The following is a 15,231-nucleotide window of genomic DNA, read 5'->3' on the forward strand; positions in this document are numbered from 1 at the left end:
ATCAGGGTTAAGCAAGAAAGATATTCACGCAGGGTGGCACCGACAGTATGATGGGGGTTTAGAACCTAAACGAGGAAGGCAGCCATGAGGGGCCTGAGGACAATACCCAAATAGTAAACAAGTATACCTAGCACCCAGATCTTCGTTTCTAAATATCATTCTCTGTTAAAAGGGACCAACGAGGGCTTCTTAGAGAAATGGCTAATTCCAGGTTGGGACAGGAAAAATGCAAAATTAGCGTGACACATCATTTTTTTTTTTTTTTTAAAGATTTTGTTTTTCCCTTTTTCTCCCCAAAGGCCCCCAGTACATAGTTGTGGGTCCTTCTAGTTGTGGCTTGTGGGACGCTGCCGCAGCACAGCTTGACAAGCAGTACCATGTCCGTGCCCAGGATCCAAACTGGTGAAACCCTAGGCCACCAAAGCAGAGCACATGAGCTTAATCACTTGGCCATGGGGCTGGCCACGTGACACATCATCTTATGCCACAAACAAGGAAAGTCATCAAAGAACTGAGATAGATCGAAAGGACAGAGAAGCCAGCTTGTACTGGCTCCCACTAACCAATCCGGGACAATCTGAACTAGAAAATAATTAACAGGAGAATTCTATTTCTAGCTATGAAAAATTAATTCATGCCAGACTTGCCTACCTGGCATGAACAGCTAGAAAACTAGACAGAATATATTAAACAACGAGAAATGTACCCAAAGAAATGAAATGATAGATCCACAGAAAGGCTTATAAAAGAATGCTCATAGCAGCTTTATCTGTATCACCACAAACTGGGAACAACCCAGATGTCCATCAGCTGGTAAATAAACTGTGCTCCATCCCTACCGTGGAGTTCTGCTCAATACAAGGAAAGTAAGTACTGATAAACACAGGATGATCTTAAAAAACATGCTGAGCAAAAAATCTGGGCACATAGTTCTAATATACAGTATATAATCAGGAATTCTAAAACAAGCAAAACTAAAACTACAGTGAGAGCAGGTGGCCTGGGGCTCAGGAGGGGTTGCATCTTACTACAAAGAGGAGGGATGAGGGAATGTTTTGAGATAATGGAAATACTTTATATTTTATTTGTGACTGATAAATGACTATACATCTGTTAAAACTCATCAAAGTATTAAAAAGTGGGTATATTTTATTTGCATTAAATTATACCTCAAAAGTGACTTAAAAAAAAACAAAGGATAAAAACTTTAAAAAAGTAAATAAGTAACCGTAATAGATTAAAACATAAAACAGGAATCCATGAGTCCATACTGATAAGAATAAATCAATGTCTAAATAAATAGGGAGAAGCAAAAGCTCTTCTTTGCAGTAGAATGCCAACTAATAAATGTAGAATGAACAATGGAATTAGACAATTACCAGTCATCGTAGCAATCTTTAGTCAAGAAGCGTAAGTGGAGCCCACCCTGATGGTCTAGTGGTTAAAGTTCCAAGCTGTCTGCGTCAGTGCCCCAGGTTCGCTTCCCAGTTGAGGGACCACACCAGCCATCTGTCAGTTGCCATGCTGTGGTGGGAGCTCACATAGAAGAACTTACAACTACAACATACAACCGTGCACTGAGGCTTTGAGGAGAAGAAAAAAAGAAAAAGAGAAAGATTGCCCACAGATTGTTAGCTTAGGGCAAATCCTTCCCCACACACACAAAAAATTCTATTAAAGAAAAAGAAACATCAATGGATATTAAACTAGTGGTTGCATATACTTAGTAGATACAAAGAGAAAACAGTTTTTCAGAGAGAAACCTGCAAGGCACCCCTTAATCACGTGATCAAAGTAAACAAGTAAATCATGAAACGAATGGAAATTATGTGCTACATCATAGATTGCACCAAGATGAACACAGCATTGCTTCTGTGTATTCCAACCAAAAAATGCACAACCTAAATCTAATCATGAAGAACATCAGGCAAACCCAAATTGAGGGGAAATCAACAAAATAACTGTCTGTAATCTTAAAAAGTTTCAAGTCATGGAAATCAAAGGAAAACTGAGCCTGTTCCAGGCTGAAGGAAACTGTAGAGACCTAACAAGCAAGTGTAACGTGTAATCTTGGATTGATTCCTTTTGCTGTTCAAGACATTGTTGGTACACTTGGCGGAACTTGAATGAGTGTGCGGAGTAAACAGTAGTAACATGTTGATGTCAATTTCCTGATGTAATGGTTGTGCTGCAGTAATGTAGGAGAATGTCCTTGTTTGTAGGATACACACTAAATTATGCAGGGGTAATTGGGCATCCTATTTATGATTTAATGAAATCCCAAAAGGGTTTGGTTTGGTTTGGTTAACATTTTGGTAACGTAACTCTAAAAATTCATTGGGAAGGAAAGGAAAGGAAAGAGTGCTATCAGAAAGAGTGATGAGGTTTCGGAGATTATCTCCTAAAGTGCTTTTAACCAAGACTATATATAGTTTATGCTTTTCTTAATTGCAATTCCTGTAGGTAAAAAAAGTATTGAATTAGAGAAAAAAAGGCTCTCTCAACCTAAGCCAAAGCCCAAAAAGAAGAAAAAACTCACCTCAAGAGTGCCCGTAAAGCAGGAATTGTGTGACGGGAACGAAGAGGAGAGCACGAGGGAGAGCTCAGGGCCCGTTGAGAATGGCGTGTCTGACCAGGAGGCTGAGGAGGAAGCCCGGGAGCCGGAGTTGCCCTGTGAGGTCGCCTCAGCGGGTATGTGGTCGAAAGCCGTGATTCACCTACTCTCTAGGACTTCATAGTCGTGACCAGGAAACTAAGCCAGGTCCTTATTCATTGCGACACTGCTCTGCCCCTGACCTGTTTTCCCAACTCTTTAACTTAGGTTGTATCTTTGATGCCCTTAGAAACTGTGTTTTTTTAAAAGAGTTTTTTAAGACTCTAAAATATTTTAAACACCTTCAAAGTGTTAAAGGGGATCTAGTGGATGATTGGGGTGGAGATAGGGAAGTTCTGTAGAGAAAGCTTCTTGCCAGCTTGGGCAGGTAAGACGTGGGACAGAGTGAAGCTGGGGTAGTATATACATACACACTGACATGGGAGGAGTTTAACAATATGACATCATCAGCCTTGTTTATGGAAAGAAACTGCCGTCCCTTACCAAGGTCTGACCTAGAAGCCACCACCGCTCTGGGAACTTGCAGGCTCTCACCCTTCCCACTTGAGTTTGTACCTGGTTTTTTTCCTGGAAAAAATGTATGAATGGTGATGAGGTTCTTCAGGTCTTTTAAGCTATAGTGGCAGTTCTCAGATTTCTCACAAAACAGTTTTTCAGGGTTCCGTCACTAATTTCTAAAAATGCAGTCTGTTTCTAGTGTGAAGAGAAAAAATTGTCACTGGATAAAATTTTAGCACTTTAAATCTTTTTTAAGCTTTTACCTTAAAGCACTGGTGCCTGTTACCTGTTAAAATGAATGATTAAATCGTAAACAATATAAATAGAAGCAGTGATTCATGTTTAATTCTAAAACAGAATATTTTGATTTGACAGAATTAAAATGGCCAAAATATATGGTACAGAGGGATCCCTGACCCTCTCCATCGCAAGAGATAGCTGTTGGACCCATAGTTTGGGTAAATAGCTAAAATTTGGGGCCAGCCTGGTAGCACGGCAGTTAAGTTCACATATTCCACTTCAGCAGCCCTGGGTTCGCTGGTTTGGATCCTGGGGTGGACCTACGCACCACTTGTGAAGCCATGCTGTGGCAGGCATCCGGCATATAAAGTAGAGGAAGATGGCACAGATGTTAGCTCAGGGCCAGTCTTCCTCAGCAAAAAGAAGATTGGCAGCAGATGTTAGCTCAGGGCTAATCTTCCTCAAAAAAAAAAAAAAAACGCTAAAAGCTTATGGATTTAGTTTTTAGGCTCATCAAAATACCTTTTTATCACAAAATAGCTGCACAAAATGTCCTTTACCCAATAGATCAACAGCTGGGTTTTTTTTTAATTCATGGTTGTATATGCTCAGGATTGTGACTCCATATCACATTCGCTTAATATTTTCTATTGGTCAAGTTGTTCCTTGTTTGTGTAATTAAATATACAGTTAGTACTTTGTCACCTAAATATGTAAGAAGTCCTTTGTCACCTGAGCCAAGTTTAAGAATCCCTGGGCTTGTGATATAAAGTTGTAGCGGCTAGAAGCTTCTAACTTTTCTTTAGATCAGTTAGTCAAAGTTCTAAGTAGTAAACTTACAGATTCCTAGAACACAGTGTGTGCCGTGGGGAGAGGGAGGCCGCCCCCGCCTCCTTTCCAAAGTGTTTCTCTCATATTTCGAGTAGTCGATAAATCACAGTGTTAAGCCTTGCACAGCTCTTAATTTTTCTTTTTTTTTTTTAAAGATTGGCACCTGAGCTAACATCTGTTGCCAGTCTTCTTTTTTTTCCTTCTTCTTCTTCTTCCCAAAGCCCCCCAGTACATAGTTGTATATTCTAGTTGTGAGTGCCTCTGGTTGTGGCATGTGGGACGCCACCCCAGCATAGCCTGACGAGCGCTGCCATGTCTGCGCCCAGGATCCAAACTGGTGAAACCCCAGGCTGCCGAAGGGAGCACACGAACTTACCCACTCAGCCACGGGGCCAGCATAGCTCTTAATTTTTAAAAAGAATTACATTCTACATTGTTCTTATCCAAACATTTTTTTCTTTTTCCTCCATGATGTAGTTTCTAGAGAATCAGTTATCTGCACTCCAGTTTCCTTAGGTTTTGAAAAGTCAAAAGTCACCGCTAATAACAAAGTCACTTTACCAAAAAAGGAGACACCTAAAGAGAAGCCAGGTTGGTATCTAATCATTAAAATATTTTGTTCAAGCATCCTCAAATATTACATGCAACTGCAAACTCAAAAGTGCATGGCTTTTGGTTTTTTTAGGTTTTAAATATTTTTAAATGTTTTGATTATGTTTCAGTTTGGGGTCATGTGTGTAAATATTTTTTTAGGACTTGCTGAAGTGTCGTTTGCAATTGTTGACGCTCTTCACGAGTGTTCGCAGGGACATGTTGGTGTGTGTTGGGAACATTGCCCCCAGCTGATGCGATTCATAAAGCCTCTTTGTGAGTGGGAACGTTCTGTGCCCAGCAGTACCCCTCCAGGAGGTCACATCCACATGGTGGGCATTCAGTTTTGTGTTTCTGATCAGCTCTTCTTCAGACAGTTTGTACTTTTATTACATTTCAGAAGCTTTTATCAAGAAGCGAAAAGCTCGCTCCATGCTTCCGCTGAGTACAAGCCTGGACCACAGGTCCAAAGAGGAGCTTCACCGGGACTGTTTGGTATTAGCAACTGCAAAACACTCCACAGGTACAAAAAGACGCTCCATGGCCCATCCGTAGTTTTCCGGGAACTGGCACATAAGACGTGCTTGTTTATTTGTTGAATGAATGAGCAAACAAATGTCCAAAATTAGTCTGTCTTTCTTCTTTCTTTTCCAACCTTCCCTCTCCCCACACCCCACTGCCAAGTTGCCCATTGTGACCCACTGTCAGCACTCCACAATGCCTTTGAGATGTAATGCTCTCCTTTTATTGGTATAAATTGAGTATCTCAGCAAGAATCTTCTCCTTCAACTATTCTTCCCCAGTAAACAGTATCTTCGTGTAGAAAAAAAAAAATACTTGCTTATTGGAAATATACCCATAATATGGCAGTTCCTTTAAAAAAAATTTGATGGAAGTTTTTGTTTATAGAAGGTTTTTGGCTTTAATTTTTCAAAGCCCTCATCTAATGTGCATTATTTTGATATTTGAGCAATTTTTTTTTAATTTTGAATTTTATGTGTTGAAAAGGGACACACACAATAAAATAAAATTCAAACAGTATGAAAAGAAAGTAAATCTCCTTCCACCCCTCACACCTACTCCTCCATTTCTCCCCTGAGGCCACACTGTCACCAGTTTCTACTCTCTCCAGAGGCATTTCTGCTCCTTTCGTATATATAGCACTCTTTGGAATTTTATGATGACTTCCTATGACTTTAGAAAATTAACCATATAGTTTTGCATTATTTCCTTTATTGGAAAATTACTCAGTTGACATTTAAAAAACAAAATGACCATTGAATCCCCGTGTAGTAGATCCTAGTGAACATTCAGACATTGTTTTACTTGTTAGTTTTTTTGGTTTTGTTTTGTGTTGGTTTTTTTACTGCATTTAAATACATGTTGAATTTGGGGTTGGCTTTTCGTATTCTTTTTTTCCTAAGCCTTTCTTTGAGCAAACTGCAAACTAAATTGTCTCATTGGATTTTGCCAAGGCTGAGCTTAACAAACGGGAAGTATTTTCTTATTGTGCTACCTGTGTAAACAGGAGAAGAGGACTCTTACTGTCTGAAGTGGTTCTGGACATACGTTGGGAAGTAATTGGACAGAAAACAGTAACCTCTGTAATCACTCCATCTGATTTTTTGTCTTTTTGAATTAGCAGAGCTAAATGAGGATGTGTCTGCTGATCTTGAGGAAAGATTTCACCTGGGGCTTTTCACAGACAGGACTACCCTCTACAGAATGATTGAGGTTGAAGGTGAGGCAAGCCCAGTCAACAAAATCCTGTCCACCTTTATGCTTCCCCAGTGCTTTGTACCTGCCTCCTTTATGGCTGCCACCCTGTGGCATGGTAATGGTTGGTTTTACCTGTAAACTAACTGGGTTTTGAGCTCCCCGGTTTGCGTGTTCACATAGACCCTTTGCATCTGTCAGAGGACCCTAAACATACAGTGTTCACTCTGAGTGACTGAATGCAAGTGAAGGTGGGTGGATGGACAAGTGACATGGAGCCCCGTCACGAGCACTCTAGGAAGTGACTTAACCATCAGCAAGTCACAACATGTTCTAGGAGTTCGTTCCTCTCCTTCATCCTGCCTTTCTTTTTCTAGAAGTCAGTGCAGACAGATGTTCCTGAAACATCTTGCTAACATAATCTCTCCTCTAAACAGGAAAAGGTCACTTGGAGAATGGCCACCCTGAGTTATTTCACCAGCTAATGCTTTGGAAAGGAGATCTAAAAGGTGTTCTCCAGACTGCAGCAGAAAGAGGGGAGCTGACCGACAATCTCGTGGCTATGGCGCCAGTCGGTATGTTCTATTCAACAAAAGCTCTATCGTTTCTAGGACACATCCACTAAAGACGGACGTTGTTTTGAAGGACACTTTGGCCATGTCCAGTAAAATTTTAAATGCACATACCCTTTGATTCAGCAATTCTAATAGTAGAAATTTAACTACTCACACATGCAAAATGACAAATATATATGGACTATCATTGTAGCAGTATTTGTAACAGCAAAAGATCACAAGAACCTCTATGTCCATCAGTAAGAGACTGGTTAAATTTTGTACATCTATACAGTAGAAACTCCCACAGACAGCACAAGAATGAGGCAGATCTGTGCATTCCGATATGGAATAAACTCCAAAGGATAGTAAGTGAAAAGAATCAAAGTATAAATGCACAACAGAATATTAATACTGTCATTTATGTTTGCACATGTGTGGTTATGTATCCATAGACTTATTTCCAAAGGTTTCAAAAGAAACTGGTAATAACAGGAAACGTAACATCACCAGCACCCTGGAAGCTTCTCTCATGCTGCCTTTCACTCACTGTCTCCCAACACCCCAGCCAAGAGTAACCACTATCCCGACTTCCATACTCTTTTGTACCTTTTGGATTTTGTACGATTTCATATGTATTACATAATCAGAAAGTGTATGTTTCAAAATATGAGTATAGGAAGAGGTAGATAGACGAACCAGATGATCTGTAATGGCAATTGAATTGATACCTAAATGTTCTTCTTAATGCTGTGACAAAAAACAAGGCCTTTTCATCCCAAGTGTAAACGTACATGCTTATTTTTCTGCTTAAACCTGTTTCTTATTTAACTGCAATCTTTTGTTTCTTTTATTTAGCTGGCTACCACGTGTGGGTGTGGGCTGTGGAAGCTTTTGCCAAACAGCTCTGTTTTCAGGATCAGTATGTTAAGGCTGCTTCTCATCTGCTTTCTATCCACAAAGTGTATGAAGCTGTGGAGCTGCTCAAGTCAAACCATTTCTACAGGTCTGTATGACCCTACAGTTGAACCAACAGTTGGATATAACATGAAAATAATGTACTTAACAGCTCTGCTTCCTGATAACAGGCATAAAACTTTTTTTTTTCTGCTGAGGAAGATTTGCCCTGAGCTAACATCCACTGCCAATCTTCCTCTTTTTGTATGTGAGCCACCACCACAGCATGGCCACTGACAGAGGAGAGGTGTAGGTCTGCGCACAGGAACCAAACCTGGGCCGCTGAAGTAGAGCACACCAAACTAGGCAACTGGGGCTGGCCCAGCATAAAACTTTTATTATAATTAAACATCTCAAACATACAGAAACGTATATATACTAGCTTAACAAACATCAATGCACCCACCACCTATACTTAACAAATGTGAACTTTTATCAGTATTTGCCACTGATCTTTTTTGAAACTTGTGTGTTAAATACTAACACAAATAGAGAAAACAGCATAAGACAAAGAGACAGAATCTTGCCAGCCACCCCAAAAGCTGTGTGCCCCCAGTTATTTTAAAAATAACATTATTCCAGATTTAGTTGAATTGCCTTTCCCCAATTCTGTCTTCATACGTTCTCTAGAAGTAACCACTCTCCTGAGATTGGTGTGAATCCTTCCTATCCAAGTTATTATTCTTTCACTATGATACATACCTAAGTACTGACAAACAAAGGGAGCTGTTTCTTGGAGACAGCATACAGTTTGGTCTTGTTTTATCCAGGCTGACGGTCTCTACCTTTTATATGGCTTTTGGGGTTTTTTTTTTTTGGTGAGAAAGATTCGCCCTGAGATAACATGTGTGTCAGTCTTCCTCTATTTTGTGTGTGGAATGCCTCCACAGCATGGCTGATCAGTGGAGTAGGTCCACGCCCAGGATCAGAACCTGCAAACCTGGGCCACCAAAGTGGAGCACACAGAACTTTTAACCACATGGGGCCAGCCCCAGTTTCTGCCTTTTAGTTGGAGTGTTTAGACCATTTATATTTAATGTATATGTTGGTATGATTGATTTAAATCTACCATCTTGCTATTTGTCCTATCTGTAATTGTTCATTTCTTTTTTTCATGCTTTCTTTTGGATCAACTGAATATTTTCTTTATCTCTAATACCGGCCTACGAGCTATATTCCTCTGTAGGTTTTTTTTTTTATGGTTACTCTAGGGTTTATTATGAGCATTTTTAATTTATCACAATTTATCTTCAAATAATACTGTATCGGGGCCAACCCCAAGACCAAGTGGTTAAGTTCACACACACTGCTTTGGGAGCCAAAGGTTTCGCCGGTTCAGATCCTGGGTACAGACACGGCACCACTCATCAAGCCATGCTGAGGTGGTGTCCCACATAGCACAACCAGAAGGACCCACAACTAGAATATACAACTATGTACTGGGGGGCTTTGAGGAGAAGAAGAGGAAAAAATAATAATATTGTACCACTTCTTGTATATCCCATCTTACTTCTTTCCTTCCTCCTATCCTTTCTGCTTTTGTTGCCATATATTTGACATGTTATAACCCCACATTACACTATCACAATTTTTGCTTTAAACAATCATCTTCTTAAAAAATGTTTAAAATAATTTTTAAACATTTTTTATATTTGCCCACATTCGTCTTATTTCCAGCACTTTTCATTCTCTTATGTAGATCCAAGTTTCTGGTTGCTATCCGTTTCGTCTTCACCTGAAGAACTTCAACATTTTTTTAGTGTGGTTCTTGTAGTGACAAATTCTACCAACTTTTGTTTGTTTATAAGTCCCTAATTTTGCCTTGGTTTTAAAGGTTCTTTCACTGAGGGGAGAATTCTAGATGGGACGTTCTTGTCTTTTATCGCCTCAAAGATGTCATTCCATTTTCTCTTGGCTTACATTGTTTTTGACTTGACCACTGCATTTATTCTTATCTTTGTTACATGGGAACTGTGTCTTTCTCTGCCTGTTTTAGGACTTTCTCCACTGATTTTCAGCCATTTGATGTGATGGCTTTGGTGAGCCTTTCTTTTGGTTTGTCCTGTTTTGGGTTGTCTTCCTTTACAGAGTGTTGGACTCAGTTTTGACAATCAGTGAAGTTACTTGTGGACCAGCTAGATATTTTCATGGCTTATTTTTAAGCTTTCTTAGGGCAGGGTTAGAGAAGTCGATATTCTAGAATTAGTTTGCCCTCCTACTTTCTGGTGTCTTTACTGAATGCCTCACATATTCAACAAATGAGAATTCAAATGTCTGGCTGGACAAAACTCAAAAGTCCCCAAGCACTGAGTGAGCTCTGAGAATTATTCAGCTGATAGTTCCCTGACTGTTGTTTGTCCAGCCTTAAAGAGTTTCCTACACACGCATGGCTTTGCGTTTAGCCAAAGACTCAACAGGCTCTCCAAGCAGAGTTCTGGAGATCTTTCTCTGGACAGCTGCTTCCTTCCTAGCATCCTGCCGCTCAAATTCTAATTGTGTTGTCTCTCAGCTCAGTGAGACTGCTGAGGCTCTGCTGGGGTTTCCCATAGGAAAATGGCTTTAGGAAGGCCGTGAGAGAGCTCACATCATTGGTTCCCTTCTCTCCAAGATCACCGTCCTGTGCTCCGTGGTGTCCAGTGTCTGAAAACAGTTGTTTCAGACATATTTTGTCCAGTTCTTTAGTTTTCTGGCAGGAGAGTAAGTCTGGTCCCTATTACTCCGTCATGGCTGGAAGCTGAGGTCTCAAAATAACTTCTTTTTTAAATCTTTTTTTTTTTTAAGATTTTATTTTTTTTCCTTTTTCTCCCCAAAGCCCCCCGGTACATAGTTGTATATTCTTCGTTGTGGGTCATTCTAGTTGTGGCATGTGGGACACTGCCTCAGCGTGGTTTGATGAGCAGTGCCATGTCCGCGCCCAGGATTCGAACCAACGAAGCACTGGGCCGCCTGCAGCGGAGCACGCAAACTTAACCACTCGGCCACGGGGCCATCCCTCAAAATACTTCTTAACTATTGCTCTGCCTAGATCACCTTATTCTAAAACACTTTTATTCCACCTACAACTTTATGTTGGCTGTAGTCAGAAGTTGTATGTCATTTCGAAAATATTAGTTCACAGAATTATACAAGTCCTCCAAATATTAACACATTTCATTATAAAATATCAAAAAATATCACTTTCTGGGGCTGGCCCAATGGCATAGTGGTTAAGTTTGCACGCTCCACTTCGGCAGTCTGGGGTTCACCGGTTCAGATCCTGGTCATGGACCTATGCGCAGCTTATCAAGCCATGCTGTGGCAGGCATCCCACATATAAAGTAGAGGAAGATGGGCACAGATGTTAGCTCAGGGCCAGTCTTCCTCAGCAAACAGAGGAGGATTGGCAGCAGATGTTAGCTCAGGGCCAATCTTCCCCCCGCCCCCCAAAAAGAATTTTCTTTAGTAGCACCGTCAGTCTCATCAGAAAAGTCTTTAGCTTTGGGGACGCTGTCAAGCTCACAGTGGCAGGCACAGGGTTTCTAAAATTCTAATTTTCACTTGAAAACTTAAATTTTATCATTGGCAACAATACTGTTGGTTGGTTTCTGTGAAATAACAGCCTCACTTTGTTTATTTTTGAGAAAACATCTGCCAACACTGAATAACTATCATTTGTTGTTTGTTATCCTTTGAAGAAGTAATGAGGTTCCAAGAAAAAAAAGGCAGCTAGTTCAGCTTGCGGTTCGTTTGTACAGGTTTTTCCTAGAGATGACCATAGTACTTGGGAGTGCAGCAGAGAACACAAAATGTTCTTCCCATTCTGTCACAAGGGTATTAAAGACATGCACTTGAGGGATTTAGTAAAATGGATCATTTTTATTGTTTCATTAAGGGCATTTGCCTTCTTTTTTTTAACTACAAGGGCCGCCACCTGCTTTTGCATAGGTGCCAGCAGTCACCCAGCATTGCTTCTGCACAATGAGGGCAAATGTCACCCCACTAAGAAAAGGCAAATAACCTCTTAGTTTTATTATGAAAACAGTTTTGACCTCATGAGCCCCCTGGGAATCCACAGACCACACTTTAAGAACTGCTGTCCTAGGTGAAGAATTGAGTTCAGCATGCAATTTTAACTTCCCATGTAATGCAAGAATACAGTTTTTTATAGGAAGTGGGAACAACATAAACAGCACAGAAGGGACGAGTTGTTCTACCTTTTTTTTTTTGAGGAAGATTAACGCTGAGCTAACTGCTGCCAATCCTCCTCTTTTTGCTGAGGAAGACTGGCCCTGAGCTAACATCCGTGCCCATCTTCCTCTACTTTATATGTGGGACGCCTGCCACAGCATGGTCTGCCAAGCGGTGCCATGTCCGCACCCGGGATCCGAACCGGCAAACCCCAGGCCACCAAAGCAAAATGTGCGAACTTAACCGTTGTGCCACCAGGCTGGCCCAAGTTATCCTATCTTGCAGCCCCTCCTAGGGCCTCTTAGAGAGGAGTCCTTTCAGATCAGCTAATTATCTGTTCTTGCCTGTAGGGAGGCCATTGCGGTTGCCAAGGCCCGGCTGCGCCCAGAGGACCCGATCCTGAAGGACCTGTACCTCAGCTGGGGAGCCATCCTCGAAAAAGATGGCCATTATGCCGTAGCAGCCAAATGGTAAGCCTGAGGGGAACAGGAGTGCACGCAAACAGAAGAGCAGGACAAGAATAAAAGTAGTAAGTTCAGAGGTGGAAGTAAAGTGACTAGAAAGTTAGAAAGCATGTGTTTATTAAACCCAGCTTCCTAAGACTCAGCAGGACCTACCTCCTTGGTCATTATATAAATCACCATAACTATTCAAGAAACCTCAGTAGCAGACTCAGAAATGACACCTTTTTCTAATGATGTATCATCAACTAAGGAAAATGGGAGGGAATGAATCCTCTGCTTGGGTTCAGTTCAGCACATGTTGAGGATCCTTTGTGTCCTTACCTAGTATGGTGTTGTCACTCCTTCTCTGTGCTGCGATGGCCTCAGCCTTTACAGGAACAGCCAGAGGCAGTGACACACCTGGGACCACAGGAAGGCACGTGAGGCAAAGCGGACAGAAAGAAGTGATCCAGCCCTCTGGGGAGTGGGAGTAGGGGTCTGTTTATGACACTTTGTTTGAGTTTTCTTTTGTATTATAGCTATTTAGGGGCCACTTCTGCTTACGATGCCGCCAAAGTTTTGGCCAAAAAGGGAGATACAGCATCACTTAGAACGGCTGCAGAGTTGGCTTCGATCGTAGGCGAGAATGAGTTGTCTTCTTCCCTGGCTCTCAGATGTGCCCAGGAGCTGCTTCTGGCCAGGAACTGGGTGGGGGCCCAGGAAGCCCTGCAACTCCATGCAAGTCTAAAGGTCAGTCTATTGGTGTATCTCCTGGTATTTAAGGGGAAGGGCCCCAAATCTTCTTCTAGTCAAATTCCAAGTGAGTAACCTAGCTGCACAACCTGTACCAATTCGGGAGGTATCCTTACAAGTGTCCAGCCCTACGAGCCCACTGAGGTACCCTGGCTTGTCAGTTGCCGTATTCAGAGTGAGAGAATGTGGTCATTCACAGTAATTCCCATTGCTGATCAGTCTGTTATACAACATCTTTGAATAGACTTCAGTCAGCTCAGCCCCAGGGCTGGCAGTGTAGTGTTTCTTCACTGATGCCATCAGCACATCAGTGAAAAGGCAGATGGAGTGGCCCCTATCAGAAATCACGGTGCTCTGCCTGTGGCACCCCTCTGCAGCTGTAAGCCATAAAGAAGTGTGGTGAAATCAAAATGTTTGGTAAATGTTTTGTTCCCATTTGTTCAAAAATGAGTAACTTACCACTGCCTTTTTTGACACATCAAAATTGAGATTACTTTAAAAACTCCCATCTAGTTTCCAAAACACGTAAACATTTGGTCCATTTTAGACCACTTTGGCTGGTGAGATACTAACATGAACTTTTTTTCAGTTCCTCTTTTCCTGGTGGAGTAACTGGGCCCAAAGACAGTTCCTAGGTGAATATTCAGATCCCAAGAAAAGTGCTAGGTCAGGAGGGAGCTTTCTGGGCACTGCAAAATAAAAATGGAGACACAGTAGTACACCCTCAAAGACAGTGTCACTTGGTATATTATTTATAAAATGACCGAATCTAGAAATTTTTTTGTTTATTCGCAACCAAAAACTTGCCAGAATGGCTGTTTAGCATTTCTTTTTTTCTCTTAAACACCATCCTACACAGAGCAAGAAAACCCAAAAGTTTATGCTAAATGTTGTTCTGATAGGGCTGTTTTGGCTGTATGGAAAAGAGACCTTCACAGGCTTAGTGGAGAAAATATTATTCTATGGTACACAAGGAATCTCATGGCAAAAGAAAATCTAGCAAAAACAAAGATTTTTCAAGGCTTCTTCTCTGTGCCTCTGTTCTCTTCTCTTCCAACTGACTTATCTGTGAAACCTACTTGGACATATCCCCTAACCACTGCCCCAAACCTTAGATCTACACAGCTTGTCTGCTCCAGCACCTTCTGCCCATTACGCTTTACTTTTGTATTCCTTAATCTAAAGTTTGGACTGGGGAAAGAACTGGATGAGCCCAACCTGTCTTTTCTCTAACTGGGCCACAAGTCTCAGGTGGCTGACCTGTATGTGGCTTAAATTGCAATCGATAGGGCTATAGTTGGGGTTGCAATAGTAGGGCTGTTTTATTAAAATGGTTGCTTGGGCTCCCAGGGCTATGGGTAGGAATTCCCCCAAAAGAGAGAAACTGTCGATTAAGTCACCTCTTTTTCCCCCTCGCATACGACTCACACTGGGCAGGCAGCCCACTGGAGGGGTTTGCTGCAGATGCAAAGGGCGGCTACTCTGAGAAACTGGGGAAAGCTCTAGATATTCCAGCACTTCCCCTGCATGACGGTTCCTCTCCTGTGTTGTTGGGTTCCAGGGTCAGAGGCTGGTGTTTTGCCTTCTTGAGCTACTGTCCCAGCACCTGGAGGAAAAGCAGCTTCCAGAGGGCAGAAGCCCCCCCTCTCACAATGCGTGGGCCACGAGCATCGAAGGGCCCTTTGTGGAGAGGGTGACTGCGGTGTGGAAGAGCGCCTTCAGCCTGGACACCCCGCAGCAGTATCAGACAGCGTTCCAGCAGCTGCAAAATATCAAGTACCCGTCTGCTACAAATAACACTCCCTCCAAACAGGTACCCCCTTCGTAAGCTTTTGGTATTAATTCCTCAGTATTAAGACTTCCTTAA

The 15,231-nt window shown here is 41.8% G+C and overlaps 1 protein-coding gene across 4 annotated transcripts in view; it reads left to right on the forward strand.

Annotated features, from left to right (window-relative positions):
- GEMIN5 (gem nuclear organelle associated protein 5) overlaps positions 1–15,231 on the forward strand; it is a 41,312-nt gene that overhangs the window by 20,524 nt on the left and 5,557 nt on the right. The window contains exons 16-24 of one of the 4 annotated variants that reach the window (XM_070517165.1): positions 2,464–2,691; positions 4,661–4,774; positions 5,175–5,297; positions 6,417–6,515; positions 6,928–7,065; positions 7,903–8,050; positions 12,519–12,638; positions 13,151–13,361; positions 14,926–15,177. In XM_070517165.1, coding sequence (XP_070373266.1) covers positions 2,464–2,691; positions 4,661–4,774; positions 5,175–5,297; positions 6,417–6,515; positions 6,928–7,065; positions 7,903–8,050; positions 12,519–12,638; positions 13,151–13,361; positions 14,926–15,177 — 1,433 coding nt within the window. The remainder of the gene's footprint in view (positions 1–2,463; positions 2,692–4,660; positions 4,775–5,174; positions 5,298–6,416; positions 6,516–6,927; positions 7,066–7,902; positions 8,051–12,518; positions 12,639–13,150; positions 13,362–14,925; positions 15,178–15,231) is intronic. The other 3 variants (XM_014830097.3, XM_070517166.1, XM_070517167.1) reach the window with 3 other exon arrangements.

This window comes from Equus asinus, chromosome 9 (assembly GCF_041296235.1).
Source record: "Equus asinus isolate D_3611 breed Donkey chromosome 9, EquAss-T2T_v2, whole genome shotgun sequence".
Classification (NCBI taxonomy): Eukaryota; Metazoa; Chordata; class Mammalia; order Perissodactyla; family Equidae; genus Equus; species Equus asinus.